We start from the raw sequence: 22558 nt of genomic DNA on the forward strand, positions 1-22558 counted from the left end.
AATATCACATTCCCATAAACCAGATAGTAGCTCTGTTAAGAGCTTATTATATATCCTTTCATATCTTTTTTATATATTTCTAACCATAAATGAAATTTTTATCAAAATTAGGTTATATTGGGCTGGGTATGGTGGCTCATGCCTATAATTCTAGCACTTTGGGAGGCCAAGGTAGGAGGATTGTTTGAGGCCAGGAGTTCCAGACCAACCTGAGCAACATAACAAGATCCCATCTCTACAAAAAAATAGAAAAATTAGCCAGGCATGGTGGCACACACCTCTAATCTCAGCTACTCGGGAAGAAGGAAGATCACTTGAGCCCAGGAGTTTGAGGTTGCAGTGAGCTATAATGATACCACTGCACTCTAGCCTGGACAACAGAGTGAGACCCTGTCTCAAAAAAATAATTACATTATATTATATATAATGTTTTATATCCTGCTTTATTCACTGATGATCCACACCTTTCCACATCAATAAATTTTCATTTTTCTCATACCCAGTCCATAGTCTAATACCTTCAGTTGTCACAAAATGTTTTTGCAATGGCTTGGTACAAACAACATTCCAATCCAGACTTCCTCTTCTAATCTAGCAGAATCCTCTAGTTTTTTCCTTTTAAAACTCACTGACTTATTGAATAAAGTGGGTCAATTGTCCTAAAAAATATAATGTGCCATCTTACAGATTTGTCTGGTTATTTCCTTGTGGTATCATTTAGTTTGCTCTTACATCTTTTGTATTTCCTGTAAACTGATAGAACTAACAGCTTAATGTATTTCTATAAACTGCAAGATAGAACTAACAGCTTAATGTATTCAAGTTAATTTAGCTAGACTATATAATAGGTTGTATTACAGACTTTGTATCAAGTATTTTCAAGTGGTAATCTAGTGAAATCCTCAAAATTGAATGCTGTTAACCAGAATATACTATAGACATTTATACGTTATATAAAATCATTTTCCCTAAAGCAGGAAATAGTAAAAGATGTTTTCTGAATATGATCATATCACAGGCAATAGAAACCTCCTGAATATAATTATTAATTTGCTTTCCACAAGGGAAGATATGAGACATGGACTCTTAAACACAAATCAAAGTCATTTATGCAAGTTTTCCAAGAATTTCAAAAGACTTCCTTCCTTGACCTCATCCAATTCATTAACTTTCTATTCAGTCTACTTCAGCAATACCTCATTCATTCATTCATTCATAAAATATTTAATGAGCACCTAGCATATGTCATACTCTGTCCTACCTATTGGGGATTCAAGGAAATTCTCCTTCCCTCATGGAACTTACATTCTGTTTATAACTCAGACTGGCCCAGCCCGAAAATCTTAAACTCCAGTTATGACAAGCCCTCCCTGTTTTCTTATTCCCTCACTACTCTGGGTCTCATAATTCCACCACACCAAGACCTCCAGTCTCCTGGCATTTCACACACCCACAGGTGAGCATGCTTTCCTTCTTAGGGAGTTAGACCTATGGACAATGAAACGTTTGGGCAACTCTTTAACAGCTTCAACTCTTTGACATTCTCACCTGCACAGCCTCATCCATGCTGATCTGCTCATTATACTTACTCTCTATAAGTAAACTCAGACTTCCCTTAGTTTTAATCACCAACTGTATATCGACCAAGAAAACTGTCAGAGCTCCAGATCATTCTTCTGGGCCCCATTCCCATTATATCCACCTCCCTGCTAGATGTCTCCACCTGGAAGTCACAAATTGAACATATGCCAGACACAACTCACTTTTCCTTCTGTGTTCTCTGTCATCATTACTGGTGTCCTCTGATGTCATCGTGGACTTGGCCCCTCCCCACTATCACTACAAATCTCAAACATCTGTCTGTGGCTGTCTGTCCACACTGCCATCGTCTCTCTCCTGCACTCTTATGGTAGCTTCTTCATCATTCTTTTTACTTCTAGTCATGTCCCCTCCAAGCGCTCCTCTTCACGACCTTTGAGTTATCTCCCTAATCATATTTTTCATCGCGTTACTCAACTGCATAAGGCTCACCGCGTTCTGCACGAAGCCTTCCCTTTCTCAAGACATTCGTGGCTTTCACCAGCTGGCGCCTGCCTTCTTCTAGTGCCTCAGCTCCCGCCACTTCCCGCCACTCTCCCAAACTATAGGAACTTTTCAAACTGCATCCTGCCTCTGTGACTTTTCTCTAGCTGTTTCCTCTGGCTGGAATTCCCTCCTCATGCCATCTTGTCCTCGGTACCCACACCCACTTCCTTTTAGCCAAAATCTGTACTCTTTCTTCATGTGTTAACTCACGTGTGACTCCTTACTGAGAAACCTTCTCTGATTCCCCCAAGAAACCGCAGAACATCTCTAGAATCCCATTGCCTTAGCAATTATCATACTAAACAGGTCTGTTTCCCATATAGTCTGCACGGCTTTAGAGAAAGTCCAGTTCTTTCCTGGTGCCAGTCCTGGGTGTTCAGTACTTTCGGGAATGAGTGAAAAGATAAACGGACAACATACATTTCTAATAACTACACAGGACTATGAGGTCCTCAACTGTGAAAAGTGTTTACTATCCAGAAACCATTTGCAGTCCATATTTAAATAAATGTCAAAAAACACATTGGCAAATTTCTCAATAACTTATTTCCTTTAATAAACAATTTTCTTGAAGTACAATATACATATAGAAAAGTGAACAAATCATAAGCTTACAGCCCAATGAATTTTCACAAAATGAACATAGTGTGGCCACCATTCAGGCCAAGAAAAGGTCAGTCTGCTCCCTGAAGCAGCCGGTGCCTCTCCCAATGTACCTCCCAAAGATAATCGCCATTCCAACCTCTGACGATCTAGATTCATTTTGCCTTAATTATGTTTTGAACTTTTTAATAAATAAAATTACTCAGTACTTTTTTGCAGCTGTGGAGCCCAACTACCTCCTTATCTTTTATTTTCCCCTCCAAGAGTGGCTTTTTTTTGGAACTAACTTTGCTAAATTTGTATAGAAGTGTTTTCACCATTTAAAAAATAAGATATTTCACTCAAGCCGATTTGACTTAGGGAAAAAACAAGTTTCATGTCACAAAGCTTGGCTATCAATATCAGATATCACATCTCTGTAACAATTTCTCAAGAAGCCAGCATCTCCAGGTGCCAGTGTTCATCACAAATACTTTTATTTAACGTTTAAATAAACTTTTTATTTTAGCGTAATTTTAGATTGCCTGAAAATGTGTAAAGATAGTATGGAGTTTCCATATACCCCTCATGCAGTTTCCCTTATTATTAGCATTAATTTAGTACATTTGTTACAATTAAAGAACCGATGGGGACACATTACTATTAACTAAGTCCATACTTTATTCAAGTGTCCTTAGTTTTTACCTAATCTCCTTCTTCTGTTCCAGGATCCCATGCAAGGCATCACATTTAGTCACCACGTGTCCTCAGGCTCCTCTAGGCTATGACAGTTTCTCAGACTTTCCTTGTTTTTAACAATCTCGAAAGTTTTGAGAAATATTGTTCCATTCCACTGGAATTTATCTGATGTTTTTCTCATGACTAGACAGGAGCTATGGAGTTTTAGAGGAAGACCACAGAAGGAAAGTGCCATTCTCACGACAGCCCATCAAGTCCATCCTGTAATATCGACAGGACTGATCCCCGTTGCTGTTGGCCTTGGTCACCTGGCTGAGGGAGTGTTTGTCAGGATTCCCCTTCATAAAGTTCCTCCTATTCCCCGCTCCATATGGTTCTCTGTGGAGGAAAGTCACTGTGTGCAGCCCACACTTAACAAATTGGGAATTATGTTCCACTTCCTCAAGGATGGATTAGTTTAAAAAATTGTTCTAAATTCTTCTTCATGGAAGATTTTTCTATTCTCTCTATGTACTTATCCGATTATTTATTTACATCAGTTTAGACTCGTGGATATTTATTTTCTACTTGGGGTTTATAATCTAATACTATTTTATTTATCTTGTTGTTCCAAGTATGTTCCAGCTATGACTATTTGGAGCTCTTTCAGTTGGTTCTTGTATGCCTTTGACATATCTCCATCGTATTCTGCACGTGTGTGTGTGCACGCACACACGTGTGTGTGGTGTGTTTCTGTTTACTTTCTGGAACTACAAGATGCCACAGATTCATCTTGCATATTCCCTGCCACACCTTGGAATCAACCATTTCTCCAAGGAGCCCTGGTTCCACAAACACTTTTATTTTAAGTCAGGCATTACCTGGAGCTGAGTAGCCAATATACCTTTTCTACTGTTGCATTCTAAATATTTTTCCATGAATAATCACCACTTCCACCTTCCATTAGCAGCATTCGAGAGGAGAGACAATCCATTTTTCCTCTCCTCAGAAAAACTCCTTCCCCTACTCCGGGACTTCCACTGAGATAAGCCCATCTTCGGAGAATCCGAGACTCTTTAGCACGCCATCTGTTTGGCAATCTCATGAGATAATTTTCTCCGCCTGATTTCTCTGCAGTGAGAGGCATTAAATCTGCTTCCACGCTCGCTTCATCTGCTTTATTTTATCGTCTTATCGTGCTTTTCAACTACCCATTTCCTTGAGTTTTTTCTTCTGTTTCACAGCCACTGTCTTGCAGTTATTCAATAAAAACAAAAATGCCAACAGCGTCTTTTTCTACTTTCCCGCTTTATGAAAGAGCTTTTTGTACCCTCCACTGGACTTTAAACTACTTCTGAGAAAGAGGCATCATGAAAAGAAATATTCTTTATTGTTTGATTTCCCCATATTCTTTTCTTCAGATGGCTTGAACAGAAAACCATTTTCAAATTTCTATATTTGCCTGGGTTTTTTAGAACTATTTCTTTGTTTGATGTACTTTAACTTTTAAAAAGCCACTATATACACTGTGCAGTTGTTTTTTCTTTTTAAGTAGTGACTAAGGACTCTTCTGTGGCCAATTCTTGGGTCTCATAAAAACAGCCCAGTCACCTCTTTAATTCCCAGTGTCATATCAACAGTCTTGTCAACCTGAATTAAATCTATTTGAAGCTTGAATACATTTTTAATAAAAATGTTAATCAAATGTATCCAGAGACTACAATATTGAAAAATACTCTCACTTTAATTCATTCTTTGTCTCTCCCCATTTTCCAATTACAACTTGAATTTCTCCTCTTCCAAACTTTCTAAATTTGCTTGAGGTTATCCTTTACAATTTATTTTCCTACTGAGCAATTCTACCTGTTGTATAGTATAGACTTAAGTTTAGTGAAATGCAAATTTTCTCTGATAGTTCTTGCGGTTAAGAATCTATCCCATAGAATCTTACATTCTAATAAGTGGACACTTATTAGGCGCTTATGTGAATTCAACACATTGAGTGCTAATGTAAAAAGAATCTTGTGAAGTTCTTAGTCTGATGTTACCAAATAGAATAAAATAATTATAAACTACAGATACTCAATTCTGCCTACATTAAAATGATAGTTGAAACTATAGACCATAAGTTCTAGTGGTATTTAATGAAAATCTTAGAGTGAAACGTGACACTAGTAGCTTTGAGAATTTAAAGTAGAGGAGTTAGCCATGACTCTTTGTTTAGAAAGACAAAGGAGAAAGTATAAAATATGCACATGCCGGTGGACGCAGTGGCTCACGCCTGTAATCCTAGCACTCTGGGAGGCCGAGGCGGGTGGATCGCTCAAGGTCAGGAGTTCGGGACCAGCCTGAGCAAGAGCGAGACCTCGTCTCTACTAAAAATAGAAAGAAATTCTCTGGCCAACTAAAATATATATAGAAAAAATTAGCCGGGCATGGTGGCACATGCCTGTAGTCCCAGCTACTCAGGAGGCTGAGGCGGGTAGGATCGCTTAAGCCCAGGAGTTTGAGGTTGCTGTGAGCTAGGCTGACACCATGGCACTCACTCTAGCCAAGGCAACAAAATGAGACTCTGTCTCAAAAAAAAAAAAAAAAAAAAAATACACATGCCAATCAACATGACTGTTAAGATAAATTTATACCTGATTTCATCATGATCAAGTTGGGTTTCTGTCTAAATAAATCTGTTTACTAACAGAGGCATTTAGGGTTTTTTATTAGTAGAACTGGGATTTTCAGAAATCAACTTCACTTATTCATGTGGTACTTACTAGACACTCGATATATATTAATTTTGTTCTTCACCCTTATTTAGAAATTGCTTAAATCAATGTTTTCCCTACTGTTTTCTATGAAATACTAATATCCTGGGATATATTAACAGATATGTCCTACAAAAGTGATTCTGTGATGAATTAAACCTGGGAAATGTTGGAGGAACAAGGGTTTAACTGCCTTCTGTTCTGCAGAACTTCTTAGGGTCTTTAATATTTGAACATGCACTATAATGCTCCAAGATAGGGATTCCCCAAAGGCATTTGGCCACAGAATATTTTTCTTCCAGGAACACCATTAACATCTCAGACCAAGTTGGGGGAAGTGCTAGATTAATGTAAAGAGCAAGGGAGAATCAAAACTGGCAGGTGGGAGGTTGGTGATGCTATTAAGCAGTAGGAAACAGGAGAGACGAACTTGGAGTGGGAGATTACTTTAATATTGAACATAGTGACTTTCTCTTCCTGCCTGGTGGATTTGGGCAGCCCATACGAGATGCAAGCTCAGAAGAGAGGTCAGGGCTATTCTTATTGATTATTATTGATCAAAAAGCCTCCACCATACAGTCCCAGCACTCTGATCCATTACAATCACTAGGGAAATAGCAGCCTTTTACTAACATTGTTTAAAATACCAAGATTGAAAAAGATATATTAATACTTTTTCAAAGAAAATGAAGGTGCTACAGACTTTTTCTCTATGTAATTATATAAAGAAAATTTTCTTTTCTTGGCAACTGGTGAGTGAATAAATACTTTGATAAGTCCACTGGGGCAGAAGTTGGGCTTCCAGATAGGTCTTCAAGCAACAGTAGTAGACAGAGCTTCTTGCATGGGACATGAAAAGGGATTGAGTTCACTCCTAAAATGGAAAAGGGAATAGAGCTATTCGGGTTTGAAAGTGAGGGTTTGGGTGAACTGGAAGGACTCAAGAAAAGGGAGAGGAGGAAGAGATGGGAGTGCAGAGACACTCAACAGGGGAGTTTCAGGTAAATTGTCCTGTGCTGTGTGAGGCAGCTCATCTTCATGCCCAGTAACAAGTAAATTCTCAGAAAACAATATACTCAGTGTGGTTGGTGGGTTTTTTGTTGTTGTTGTTATTGTTTGTTTGTTTTTAAGAAACCAATGCTTTGTTTGGCAGAGAACCAAAATAGCATCTGTTTGCATGAAGAAAAGGGCCAGGCCACATCAGGTGATCCCTTTGGTGGACTTTGCTGACACCTATCCAGCATCTGTTTGCCCCTTTCTTCCTTCCCCACAGGGCCCCGCTTTGCCTCAGAATCACCCCATATAGCATCCAGAGGAAGCTAACCCCATCCACAGCTCAGGAGGTGATTCTGGTTTGTCTAAGCCGGTCATGACATTTTCCTTGCAGGGACTGCTTTAGGGATGTGCATGTGACCAAATGCTGGCCACCAAGCCTGCATGGAAGAGGCCTCTGGGAAAGGCCTTCCAAACCCTGAGAAACATGTTCAAGAAGAGACAATCGTGCCTTTTCTTCTGGACATTGTCATGCCTGGATGTGAGGCCTGTCTGAAGGGTCTGCCCTACCCCTGGATTTCTTGTTACATTAGATCATAAATGTGTTTCTTATTTAAGCTAATTTAAGAATTTTGTTTCTTGCAGGAAGAAGTGTGCAAACTAATGCCCACTTATGATAACATCACTCTCATTAGCCTGCAGTCTGAAAAGCTTTCCTAGGTGGAAGAGAAAGCAGCGCAGTTAAACCTAGACCAGCCTAAATATTTGATAATCTGCAGTCAATCCAATCTATGTAATACATTCACAAAATTTGTGACTATCATATGTCAATGCCTACTGTCCCCACCCCCAATAAAAGAGCTCTGTGCACTATTTTCTTAGTTAGAGTTCTCCAGAGAAACAGACCGATAGGATGTGTATGTGTGTGTATACATACATATGTATGGAGAAAGAGAGAGAGAGAGATTGATTTATTTTAAGAATTGGCTCATGTGATAAATGTAAGCTAAAAATAAAATTCTAAGACTTCCACTGACTTAACAGACCCCTTCTTGGCCAAGGGACCCCAGAAAAATCCTAAAACTGAGTTCTCAGCCATGAAGGGGAGCGGAGGTCAAACATGCCTCATTTTATATCCCCTCCCTTTTGGAATTTAGACACAAGAGTTGACCAGCATTAATGTTAAAACAGAGATCACAGATTGACAAAACAGACTCTTTGTGGCAATACGGTACTAAACTAGAAACAGGATCTGAGGCCATGCAGGGCAAAGGTTGAGTCACACCTGCAGGCCATCAATGTGCTGAACAGATCACTTTGCATCAGTATATTGTGGCTTGCTCTGATTAGCAAACCTCCTCATTTTAATTTAGGCATTCCTTCCTGGTGATGCCAATTTTTAGACAAAGCTGTACTCTCTCAACCAATTGCCAATTAGAGAATCTCTAAATCCACCTGTGACTTTTAAGCCCCTGCTTTGGAATGCCCTGTCTTTTGGGGCTGAACCAAAGTATACTTTCCACGTATTGATTTATGATTTTACCTACAATTCCTGTCTCCCTGAAATGTATAAGACCAAAATCTAATCCAACCACCTTGGAACCACTTACTCAAGGCTTCTTGGGTTGTATATCTCTGAGTCTCAGTCACTCACATTGCCTCAGAATCAACCTCTTTAAATTATTTTACAGTTTGTTTTTTTCCCATTAACAATCAAGGTGCCCAATGTGGGGCTCAGAGAGGACTCAGGACCCCCAAGTCTGAACTCGGCTCTAGGTACTGGCCTGGGCTCCCTTGAGATGCCCAACGCTGAGGTTTTCCTCAGGTGGAACCGATAAGTCCTCCGGAGCCCTGGACTTCTGCTCTTGGTTGATGATCGTTGGTTTATTCTGAGCGATCTGTTCTTACCCTAGGAAGTTGTTCAAGATCCTAATTTTGACTTGGTGGTGCATTCTAAAGAGTCTTCTCCATTGCCTTTTCCTCCCCCAAATTAATCTCAATTGGCTCACCTGTGCATTTGCACAAGAACCTGAACTGTCCATTTCATAGACGAATGAGAGACTGAGCCTCTCAGCTCCGCTACACTGAACCCTACACTGAACTACAGTTCAGTTTCTCCTCTAAAAAAGAAAAAAAAAAAAAAGTGTGAAACACATCCTCTAAAAATTAGGAAAGACAAGGAGAACAACCTTCTCAGGGCACCCCAGTGGTTTTATGGCGCCTTACTTGAGAGTATTTGTGTACATGGAAAGGTTCAAAGGCCCGACAGTTTTCCTAAGGTTGGTTACGTATTATGGCCCATTCTTGTGCACATTTTTAAACTGATAGGCAAATTATATCAAGAAAAATTCAGAGCTCAAATGCTCAACCTATAATTATAGAGTTAAAATGTAGAATTTTCTAAGCTCTCTGTATCTCTATTCTTTTTGCCTACTTTGAATCTGCTCACTTTTTCCATAGGTGTTAAGATAAAACTCACTGTTCATGGCATTACTAATATAAGGCTTCTTGGGTTGTATATCCTTGTCTCCCTGAAATGTATAAAACCAAACTGTAATCTGACCACCTTGGAACCACTTACTCAAGGCTTGAGTTATATATCCCTGGGCCACAGTAACTCACATTGGCTCAGAATGAATCTCTTTAAATTCTTTTACAGAGTTTAGTTTTTTTTCCCCATTAATATTATGGAGGCTGGCAAGTCCAAAATCTGCAGGGTAAGCTGGTGGACTGGAGACCCAGGAAGAGCTAGAATCTATTTTGCAGTTGAAGTCTGAAGGCTGTTTCTGCAAAATTCTCTCTTGCTTGGGAGAAGTCGGACTTGTTTTATTCAGACCTTCAACTGACTGGTCAAGTCCCCTTAACATTGTGGAGGGCAGTCTGCTTTACTCAAAGTCCACCAATTTAAATGTAAATCTCATCCAAAAGCACCCTCACCGAAACATCCAGAATAATGTTTGACCAAATATCTGGGCACCAGGGCCCGGCCAAATTGACACATAAAATTAACCATGATAATTATTGTTTTACTTCCTCAGCACATTTAAGGCACTGTGTCATACATGTGAATAGTTTGTCATGGGTGTCATGGCAAATAAAAGAATAAAGTTACAGTTCTATGCAAAAGTGATAGCTGAATCCAAGACATTATATACAGAGAGCAGGGTAAAGGCCAACCCTGGGAAGTATCTTAATAATTAGAGGCAGGAGATGGTAGGAGAAGAGTAGCCAGTGGTGGAGCAGCTGGAGAGAGGAAAGCAGTGCATTGTGGCTCACAGAAGAGTCTGAGGGTCAAAACTGCCAATGCCATGAGAAATCGAGGGCATCCATGACCAAAAGACACCTATAGGATTAGGTCTCTAAGAGGTCATCTGTTTAGAGGTCTAGGGAGGAAATTGATAGCACATTCATTCAATATGAGCCATTTGAGAAGCATTTAATTAAGGCACTACTAGAAAAGTGTGGCATGTGTGAGAAAGAAGTGGGAAAATGACAAGGGTTAATGCAGTACCCAGATACAATTAAGGAGGGACAAAGAGTGTGGATGTTGGAGAAGTATTTACCTCCCTTAGGTCAGAAGGAACTTGAGAGGTTCCCAGAACCCAAGGACAAAGAGGACTGACTGACAGGAGCTGCAACCTTGTGTCAAGAGATGCAACCAGCCGGTGTCAATCTAGCCCAGAGGGAACAGTGCAGGGAAATACTCGTCTGCACTCTCCTCCCTGCATCACCTGCTGGTGCTCCCGTTGGCTAAACCAAAGGGAAGCCAGAGTGGAGCAGACAGATAAAATATAAGACACTCAATGACATTTGAATGTCAGAGAAGTATTAATATTATATATGGCATGGGACATACACCAAAAAAAATTATCAATTTATCTTACATTACAATTTAACCAAGTGTCCTATATTTATTTGCTAAATCTGGCAGCTCTAAGCCAGGGCGCAATGGAGTCTCCTGAAGTGCCTCCAGAGCACAGCCTGTCAGGGTCCAGAAGAGGACGAGGAACATGGGGCACAGATCAGAAGACAACAAGGAAATACTGAGCACAGGTGAAAGCAGGGGTCAGATAGAAAGCAGTGGGTGGGCATCAGGTGCAGATGAAAAAGCTCAGTGCACTCTTTGGGAACGTGATGAGGGCTTGAAAGAGTCGCAGGATTGAGGGGCATAAGTGGGTAAGTGATGGCCACGGTCCAGAAGGGACCACTCAAGGGCACATTTGGAGCAGCCAGGGCTTCTTTCCTCCAAGTTATAAGACCACTGTAATGCTTCTGCTCCAATAGAAGTCACCTATTGTCCTCTAGTTAGTGCCCTGGATGCTCTCTGGAAGGCACTCTAGAAGGACAAACATTGAGAAAATGAAATTTGTGGATAGACCATACTTTCAAGATTTCATATTGAACTTTTAGCCAGAGTACTCATTTGTATTACAAACTCAGGAGACTACAATAACCCACTTTTTCTCTAGAATTCTCAGAGTTGAATTGTTATAATTTTTTTATATAAAATACATCTTTTCCTTGCATTGCTGTACATCAAGATTGCCGGCTTTCTCTTGTTACCAATTGCACTATTGGGTCAACTTCTATATTTTCTAAGATCTAGGTATTGTTAATATAAATTATGCTGTCATAAAGGAATATGAATTTTAAAAATTATAGTTTTGTCTGGAAGATGGGAATTGATGCCCAACATTAATTTTTTTTTTTCTTTCAATAGCAGCTCTATAGAGTATCTATTTCTGTAGTTAATTCTTGGTCACCTGTGGTGTGGTAAATAGGGATACCATGGATAAATCAAATTTGAATGTCATTCCCACATATTTTGGTTATTTATTTCAGATTTTATTTTTTGCTTGTTTTACTTCATTGGCTTAGCTGCTGTTCACCTCTAGTTTGTGATAGGAAAGTAGCTTGTAAGAATAATGCAAAGAATTTTTATTCAGAGGACTATGCACAAATGATGAATTTCTGTCTTTTAAAAGACACCATGAGTAAGAATAAAATGAGCCATCACCCATGAGCTTCAGAGAACTTAGAGAACAATGGCATTTTCCAAAATAAGAAATTTCAGTGAAGAGGGCTTGAGACAAATACAAGGAGGCAAATTATACTACTTTAAATATTTATCCCCAAATATACAATTCAGCACCATCCTCCAAATTTATAGCTACCATGGGCACCTGAGATGACCAAGTCTGTACAGTAACTGTGGACCAGAGAATGGAAGCATGCATACAGCTTTATTTTCAGGGTAGCGTTTCCTTAAAATAATTTTCCTTCCAGCTTCTCTTCCATGCCATCCCTTCAGCCCTCGGTCTCACCAGCCTCAGTCTGCATCACACCTACTGTGCTGTACTGTTCAACTTTCACCATCTCTTGGACATAAGAAGTGTTTGTTTTAATTGGTAATCTGGTTTATTAGTGAGCATTATTTTACTTTAAGGAGGATTTTCATCAGATCCATGGATGCTCTGGCAAACTCAGGATTGCCATACAGGAAGTGAAATTTTCTTAGGCCATTTCGCCAACTCCTCCCATTTCTCAAGATTACCACTGAAGCTCTTGATAAGACAAACATTATTTATCTAAATCTTTTTAGACAAGGTCATTCTGATCATATGGATTACATTTTTATCAGTTACCCATGCAGTCATACATACCAGCATTTGATTCGACAGACACACTAATTCCTTCAGCATTTCTAAGTGTCCACTGTTTTAGACACTGGTGCCCCCCAAATGAGGAGATGCGGTCGCCACTCTAAGAACTCATGTGAAATGTGTTTGATAAACTGACTATAATCAAAATAACTGAAAATAACAAATGTTGGCAAGGAGATGGAAAAATTGGAACTCTCATGCATTGCTGGTGGGAATGTAAGATGATGGTGAAACTACTTTAGAAAATAGATTGGCAGTTCCTCAAAAGGTTAAACACAGAGGTACCATATGACACAGCAATTCCACCTCTAGGTATATCTTCAAGAGAAATGAAAATGTATATTCATACAAAAACTCATACATAAATGTTCATAGGTGAAAACAACCCAAATGTTCATTAACTAATGAATGGATAAATTGTGGTATATCCATACAATGGAATATTATTCATCCAAAAAGGAATAAAATGCTGATACATGGTACAATATGGATGAACGCTGGAAAAAAAAAACCAATGACAAAAACCCCACACATTATAAGATTCTACTTAGAGAAAATACCCAAAATAGGCAAATCTATAGAGACAGAAAGTAGATTAGTGGTTGCTTAAGACTGAGGGGATTGGGAAGGAATGAAAAATGACTAATGGATATAGGTTTCTTTTAGGGGGTCATGAAAACGTTCTAAAATTCATTGTGGTGATGATAGCACAACCTTGTGAATATGCTAAGAATTATTAGAATTATACACTGTAATAGGATGAATTTTATGGTGTTTGAGTCATATCCCAATAAAGCTATTAAAATTTTTTTAATAAAATTTATGATCTTAATATTTGGCACACTAATTCACTGTGTTAGATTTTGTTTGGGTTTTCCATTTTGGTTTACAACTTTGCCTGATGCTTGTTCTGGGCTATTTGGAGTGGGCTTCAGCTATCTGCAAACTACCCTGCTGCTCTCTCTGAAATAAAGTTAGCTGGTAGTCTGCACATCCTCCAGAAAGAATTTTCCTGCTGCTCTATTCTTGATTGTGGCAGTGCCAGGCACTCCCATGGCCTCTCCCAGCCCACACCTACACTCTTGTCCCATGGGAGGGACTTTGCAGATCTGGAATTTTTCTGCGCCTTGGAGCACTGGCATCCAAGGAGAGACTTTCCTTTATGGTTAAACCACCGAGCTGGCTGGGCACTGCCCCTTGTCTTGACGGGCCAGCGCCATATTCTAGGGCTTGGGCCTGTGGTACCCTCACTTCCTCCTTCATCTCGAGTGGATTCCAAGTAGAAACCAGTTGGTCTGAGGTTTCTCTATTTTATATTTCTAAAGTGAAGTCCTTGGCCCATTCCCCATCTCTATTTTCTCCCACATCTACCCTGGGATCTTGATTCACCATTGAACTGAACCAGATTTGCTGTATCCCTACTATTAGGATGCAGCCTCGCCTTCATCATTCTAATCCCAGTTGCCAGAGCTGCCAGCTTGCTGCTTTTCTACCACCCTTTCCCCTTCGCCGTACAACGTATTATTTTATGTTTGTCCCACCCTCCTTAGTAAGGGGTCACAATGCCTCTCTAAATGGGTAAGGTGTACCAGGTGGGAACTGCAGTAAAATGATGAACTTAGCCTCCTTCCAAAGAGGCCCCCCCTCTCCCTCATAGCCCTGCTGGCTGTTACCGTATGAAAGTGGGACCTAGTGCTCCCGGATCCACCTGGTTGTCAAGGAAAACAAAATCCACATTTTTAAGCAAAATGTCCTAATTTATAAGGTTTGGCTCAATTTTTTTTTTTTTTTTTTTTTGAGACAGATTCTCACTCTGTTGCCCTGGCTAGAATGCCATGGCGTCAGCCTACCTCACAGCAGCCTCAAATTTCTGGGCTCAAGTGATCCTTCTGCCTCAGCCTCCCGAGTAGCTGGAACTACAGGCATGTGCCACCATGCCTGGCTAATTTTTTCTGTATATTTTTAGTTGCCCAGCTAATTTCTTTCTATTTTTTAGTAGAGATGGGGTCTCGCTCTTGCTCAGGCTGGTTTTGAATTCCTGAGCTCAAATGATCCGCTGTGCAAACTAAATAGAACTTATCTGTGGGCCAAATTTAACTCCAGGACCACCACTGTGATATGTCTGCTTAAGCTCTGCCCAGCAATCTTTCCTTCTCCCAGCAGTCTGCACCCTGCCATGGCAGACTCACACCAACAGTCTGACACACAACACACAGAGGCCAAAAGAAAAGTACTGAGAAAATTTGAATTAAATATAGATAGAGATCTCATTAACTTTATAAACACACAACAGAAAGTGTTATTTTGGGGCCTTAGGAGGAATACTGCAAAGTGCACATGTGGACCAGCCAGGAGACAATGTATTCACATCCCACAGGGGATGATCTCCAATGACGAAATCTGGATTCCAGCTTGTCTTGTTTGAAATGATACTTTGGTACTGGTGAGATGATCTATTAAAGCAGTTACCTAGAGAAGTCCATAGCAACATAAAATACTTTTGCTTAAAAGATTCAGTTTTCAAAGTAACGTTGTAGAGTTCATTGAGTCTGACATTCACACATGGAGGGCGACTGAATACTTGGCATGGGGCAAACTCCTGCTGTAACCTTTATTTCAATGCATGATTTTACTTGACTAGTTTAAATACAATCTCTCTTATTTCATTCTTCTTCTCAAATCGAAACTGATTTCTAAGTTGATTCTTCATGGCAGACTCAGGTTATTTATGTAAAATGTGATGTTAGTCATTGTGACAGTATAAGATTTCTGCTAAAGTAAGTGAGTTTTATTTTATTTTCTAAGTACCAGGCAGCATTCAGAGGTAGCGATGTGGCCATTAAAACTTTTTCCCCACAAAAAGAAATCATCCAATGATGAGTACTTTGACATCTAGATTTGCATACTTCAAATAGCAGTTCACCCCAGATATGTTATAGGAGTGCTAGAAATGATTAAACTTGAATTCGTAGTCTGTAGAAGGAAAGGTAATCCTAGGTAGATATCCATTAGAATAGTCAATATGTAAAGAATTAACACTATTTAGGATATATATATTTTTATGTATTTGTAATATATATTTTTGCATATATAATGTACTTATTCGTGTGTGTATATAAACACATACTTTATTTTTTATTTTTAATTATTGGTACATAATAGTTATATATATCTATAGGGTACATGTGATGTTTTGATACACAGATATTTTAAAGCAGTAAGTGGTTAAATTCTGCTGGTTAATGCTTACCTGGCATATCACATTTTATTTATTAATTATCATTTCTCCCATCAAAAATCTTATAGTCTTTCCCATATTTTGTCAAGAATTGGAGGCAGTGCTCAATTAGCATTGATCCTGAAATGCTATTTCATGAATTTATTTTTTAAAGAAAAATAATGAAAGTAAATGAAGCCTAAGTTGACCAAATAATTAAACCCGCCCTCAGAAAAAGATAAAAGCATTTAAGCACCTCAAAGATCGATCAGAATCTGCTCTTTATATAACCCTGAGCAACAGCTGTGGACTGAATTGTGGCCTCCCCAAATTCACATGTTAGAGACCTAATCCCCCATGTGACTATCTGCAGATAGAGTCTTTATGAGGTAATTAAAGTTAAACGAGGTCCTAAGAGTGGGGATCTAATTCAATAGGACTGTGGCCTTATAAGAAAAGGAAGAGTATATATATCAAAAGAATAGGAAAGGGGGCCAGGCGAGGTGGCTCACACCTATAATCCTAGCGCTTTGGGAGGCCAAGGTGGGAGGATTGCTTGAGGCCAGGAGTTTGAGACCAGCCTGAGCAACAATCGAGATCCCGTCTCTACAAAAAATAGAAAAATTACCCAGGCATGGTGGCTATGCCTGTAGTCCCAGCTACTCAGGAGGCTGAGGCAGGAAGATCACTTGAGCCCAGGAGTTTGAGGTTGCTGTGAGCTACGATCATGCCACTGCCCTCATGCCAGGGCAACAAAGTGAGAACCTGTCTCCAAAAAAAAAAAAAGAAAGAAGAGGAAGAGAAAGAGGTTTCCCCACCCATCTCCTACCATTTGAGGACACGGTGAGAAGGCGGTTGTCTGCAAGTCAAGAAGAGAGCTCTCACCAGACAGCAATCCCTGCCAGAACCTTGATCTTGGACTTTTCAGCTTCCCAAAACTGTGAGAAAATAAAGTTCTGTTGTTTAAGCCACCCAGTGTATGCTGTTTTGTGATGCCAGCCCCAGCTGACTAATATAGCAACCTAATTAAACTTCTGCAGGCCTCTGTTTGCTTATCTATAAAATGGGAAGGTGACTCAAAACAATTGCTAAGATTTTTTCCAAATCCAACATTAGATGACTGGATTTCCCATGAAACCCCTAAATTTCATGAAGATTCTGTCTGCATCTCTATTATCTCATACACTCACAAAGTCTTATCTTGAATAAAGAAAAACATCACACTGAATCAATAATCCACAGGACAACTAGCTACCACAGATAAAGCAAAATCTATAAATAGACATCCTCCCCACTAAAAACATCCACACACTCAACATTATTATATGGCCAGTCTTACTCAAACTTTGGTCATTTAAGTTTTATGTCACATCTGAGTACCTATACTTTTATTCACATAAAACTTCTCTTTAAAAGAAATTTAAGTTGGCTCACTTTTTTTATAATTAGCCACACCCTATGCAATCATATGCTTGATTATGCTAGTTTTATGCATTTTTCCAATAATTGTTAAAGGAAATGTACAGTCCACTAAATTAAATTAAATTAAATTTTACCAAATATCATCTAGAATTGTGTGAGACACCCTCGGTGGTCCACATAACTAAACTTTGGAAAATACCAGAGTAGCTTATGAAAATAAAGATGTAACATTGATCTAGAATATTAGATTTTGCATTTATAGGAAACTACTATAGTAACACATTGCATTTATTAAGATAGAAAATCATCAATTGTTACATCCATTATTCTTTCATTAGTCAGAGAATCTGATTCCATACATTATTTTTAAAAGGGGACAATAGGACCACCAGTCAAGGAGTAGAGTTTTTGTTTTACATCTGAATTAGCATAAATTCCACTCTCATCATGCCAAGTGTTGATGCCAAATCTTTTAGAACCATCGAGATCTGTGAACTGAGAACGGCATTTTCTGTGGACTATGGAATAATCATGTTGACAAGGATAAACCTATGAGGGGAAAAAAAGAAATAACATTGAGTTACTGAAATATGTAAAAAGGAGTGATCTCCAAAAGTTGATCTTTAATATATTATTCTATGATCAAATTTTAATTTTTAACAATTGATTAATTTGGTTTCTCAAATAACAAACACTTCAATGGAAAAAATGGTTATTGCATTTATAAGTACTTCAAATACTGAAGGAGGAACCTAGTTCATGGTTGTTTTATTTATAAAACTAAAAAGTTGAGTCATTATACATGTAAAAACTTTTCTAAATCACAAATAGCATAAAGAACAATTTAAATTTTATGATCATCTAAATAAGACCAAAACAATTACAATTTAACTACCATCCCACACCTTTCTTAAATATAAGTTATGACCATTCCAAAGAATAATATCTTGGGTTATATCTTCAATAATTGCTACCAAGTCATGCCTCCCATGACAATGGTAAATGCAAAGCTCTAAGAGTTATTCCCATGAGATATTTACCCCAACACAACCCAGTATAATGTTTAAGATGTTTATCCTTAGGCCACTTCATAAAAGCTTCCTTGTAATAAAATGAGACATTATCATTGACCATGTCCCAAAAGAAATATTGATTCTTTCAGATTATACCAGGGGTGATCGCAGATATAGAACATAAAACCTTTTAACTGATTGTCTAATTTCTGCTTTAAATTGGTTCTAATTTTAAAGCACTAGGACAATATTGAAATTAAATCACCAAAGCTATAAAACAATGAAAGAACACCAAAATAGTTCTGATCTTAGATTGGTTTTGTTGAAAATAATTGAAATTTCAACCATAATAGTGTCCATTTATTTACTGAGTGCTTATTATGAGTTGGGCACAGTACTTGAGTGTTTATATCTTTTAATCCATAACTGGATTTTGAGGCATGAATTATTACTCCCTCTTTACATATAAGAAAAGATGATTTGCTTATTAAAAAAATCTCAGGAGAGAATTTAAAGAAAGCCAATAATAAGTAAGTGCCTAAGCCAGGACTATAAACTAGGTCTGCCTGACTGTAAAACCCCTTATCCCTCTAAGACTTTCACAAAACTTTTAATAATCAAGAGATGAAAAGAAATATAACCTATCATAAAGGTACATAAAAACTTTGTCACTGTTCTATATGGTTTGGGCTTTAGCTTTTGCCATTGGGGGCTATTTCTTTGGGCTTTTTGGTTTATTGGTTGGTAGCGCAGATAGAGTTCCTTTAAATGAGATTTGAGTAACGCTAACCCAAACCATCCTCTCAGAGGGAGGCAGGATCTTCTCATTCTTAACCTTGCTGCAGTCAAACTGAATAGAGCTTCCGATGCAAAGTCTACATGTTCCTTTAGCATTTCATAGGCAGAGAGGAGGATTTATCTTTTTGAGCCAAGTGACAAGATAAAATGTAGTGTTCTAGGAAACTGACTCTGGCAGTAGAAGTACTAAAAATTAGAGGTAGGAAGGACTGGATTCTGGAACTGTGATTAGAGTTGGATCTCAATAACTCAGATGTCATCCGTGGGGTGGATCAATAAATGTGTCTATACATACAATGAAATATTATTTGGCAACAAAGGGAATAAAATACTGAGACATGCTACAACACAGATGAAACTTGGAAACATTATTCTAAGTAAAAGAATCTACATCAAAAGACCATATATTGTATCATTTCCTATATAATATGTCCTGACAGGCAAACCCACAGAGACAGAAAAGTAGATTAGTGGTTGCCAGGGGACAGGAAGATGGGCAGTGACTGTCAATGGGTATGGATTTTTGGGGGGAGAGTGATGAAATGTTCTGAAATTGTGGTGATGATTGTACAACCCTGTGGATATATTAAAAATCACTGAATTGTACATTTTAAAAGAGTGAATTTTATGGTATGTGGAATTGTATCTCAGTAAAGCTGTTATTTCAAAAAGAATGAATGCATTGGGGGAGCAATTCTTAAGTTAGAAAAACTGGTTCTGCCTATTAACAAATGTTACACTGGGTGCCTCTCATTATCAGTGCTGTACTGGTAAATCAGCTCTGAAGGAAGGAAAAAAAAAAGATTTGTAACATCTGCCAATTTCTGTGGTGTAAATACTCCTACTCTGGCTAACTTCAAGTTACCAGCATGATGTCGGTGAACACCGGGGAATACATGAGCATAATTAGCTCGTGCAAACTGTGAAGAGCTGGCTCCAGCTCACCCCTGAATCCACTTCTCCCATTTCCCACGTGCAGCAGCCATGCAGTTTGAGTACAATTGACCCCAATCCTAGGTCTAGGGGCAGTATCTAATTGGTCTAAGACAATCCGGATAGTCTCACCTCACTCTAAATGATAGTAATAGGTTCAGTGTTAGTCGTGTGACTTGAATTTGCCCCAAAATATTAAAGTCCAGGACTTTTTGCTCAATGGTTTGAATGAAAGAAGCTCTTTTTCCACCACTGGACATAAATGTAGAAGCATCTAGCCCAAGTTGCTGTTGGCAGCCCTCCTACAATCAGTCTAGCATGAAACCAACACCACAAAAGGCAGATGTGAAAGTCAGTAAGAAACATGATGGCATTGTTATATCAATTCTTTCCTGAAATTTGACTTTTCAAAAAATATGAGCCAATAAATTGCTTTTATTGTCTGATCCAGTTTGAGCTGGGATTTGAGCATCTCACTAAAAGCATCCTAACTAATGTACATCCAAATAATCTGCAATACTGGAACACTGAGGTACTTGGAAACAGAGCAAGGAAGTGGGTCATAACCAAGGGAACAGGGCATATAGAAAAAGTAGGAGTAGAGGCAAATAGTAAGTCTGTAAGTAAGCATACTACCAGGAATCGGGAGGATGCAAACATGAAATAGGTGAACAAAGCAGAAACAAATTCACAAAATTAAAACAAATTACCAAAAACCTGGAGGATATACCTATTATAAGAAAGCATTTCATGCCTTTCAAAGTTTAATACAAAAGGCATGAAATAGAGTAGAAAAAAGCAGGTGCACCAAGAATAACCTTAAAGGATTTCGTTATTGACTGTAGCTCAGAACCAAGGCAAAACTGAGATGATGAGACTCCTGGACAAGCAAACAGTTTGGTGTACCACTCAAACCAATAAAGGGGCTAATAATTGGAAAATTATTAGTATGCTTTCCCCTTTCAGAAAAATGCCCACAAAGAGCAAAGTAATACCAACTTTAACATACAAAATAATTTCTTTTTTTTTTTTTTTTTTTTTGAGACAGAGTCTCACTCTGTTGCCCAGGCTAGAGTGAGTGCCGTGGCATCAGCCTAGCTCACAGCAACCTCAAACTCCTGGGCTCAAGCGATCCTCCTGTCTCAGCCTCCCGAGTAGCTGGGACTACAGGCATGCACCACCATGCCCGGCTAATTTTTTCTATATATATTTTTAGCTGTCCATATAATTTCCTTCTATTTTTAGTAGAGATGGGGTCTCGCTCTTGCTCAGGCTGGTCTCGAACTCCTGAGCTCAAACGATCCGCCCACCTCGGCCTCCCAGAGAGCTAGGATTACAGGCGTGAGCCACCGCACCCGGCCATACAAAATAATTTCTGAGCAAGACAATAGCCTTGTAGTCCAACTCACAGTTTGAGAGACTTGAGGATATCAATAATCAAATCTGGGAGACTCAGATTACAGAGTTCTCCAAATGCATAGAGAAAATATCCTTTGCCAAGAAGCCTTAGAGAAGAGTTGAAATGAAGAGAAGGGAGATAGGGAAGAGTCTATCTGGGGAATTGTAGGAAGGAAAAAATAAGGGGGATAAGGGGAAAGGAAAGCAGAAAGATGTCTTTCTCAATTTTCCCATCCCTGGGCTTGAATCAAGGAGAGTCCCTTTGAACTGGACAGAGAGAAATGCATTAGATAAATGAGACGATGGCAAAAAGACACAGGGGGTTCTTGGCCTCCATTTCTGTTGAGAACTCTTGAAATAGATCACTCTCCAACTGCTCTCTCCTTTGCCTAGCATGGTTAGGCAGGGGAACCTCTAAGATTCATCAGTCCTGAGTCACTTTTGGTATCCTGTGGCATAGACAAGACCCTGAAGTCGCTGCAAGTCTGCAGAGGGGGATATTATTACTAGTGGCTGCAGCTCTGAACATTGGAGCTGGGACTGAGTAAGACTCACAGAAGGCTCCAGTGGGGTCTACAGTATCTATGGGAGTGGAAATGAGGCAGCGTCATCCCAGACATGCCTTCTGGGCTCCAGTCAAGCCCAGAGACAAAGAGCAAAACACCACTAGTTACACTGCCCACATAGTTTAGCCACTAATGTCAGCAAGGAAAAGAGTAACCTTGTGGACTAGGGATATCACCCCAGACACCAGGACAGGTGCAAAACACCACATGTAAAACCCTGCTCTCCCCTCTGGCATCAAGATGCTAAGTCACATCCTTCTCTTCATACATCTGGATGCCATCTTAGGAAGAAGCCATTTCTACTGCTACATGACAACCACCCTGCACCGCACACTGTAGTGCACAACAGTAGGGCTTTGTTCTGCCTCCAGATTCTGTGGGTCGGGAATTTGGACAGGGTACAACAAAGGCAGCATCTTTCTGCTCCACGATGTCTGGGGCGGCAGCT

General features: G+C 39.2%; 1 protein-coding gene across 2 annotated transcripts in view; it reads right to left on the reverse strand.

Moving 5' to 3' along the window:
* Positions 1-17677: 17677 nt before the first annotated feature.
* Positions 17678-22558, reverse strand: part of CFAP95 (cilia and flagella associated protein 95) — an 83823-nt gene continuing 78942 nt past the window's right edge. For both annotated transcript variants that reach the window (XM_069474129.1, XM_069474128.1), the window contains one exon: positions 17678-17951. In XM_069474129.1, coding sequence (XP_069330230.1) covers positions 17921-17951 — 31 coding nt within the window. In that variant the 3' untranslated portion in view covers positions 17678-17920. The remainder of the gene's footprint in view (positions 17952-22558) is intronic.

Source organism: Eulemur rufifrons, chromosome 7 (assembly GCF_041146395.1).
Source record: "Eulemur rufifrons isolate Redbay chromosome 7, OSU_ERuf_1, whole genome shotgun sequence".
NCBI lineage: Eukaryota > Metazoa > Chordata > Mammalia > Primates > Lemuridae > Eulemur > Eulemur rufifrons.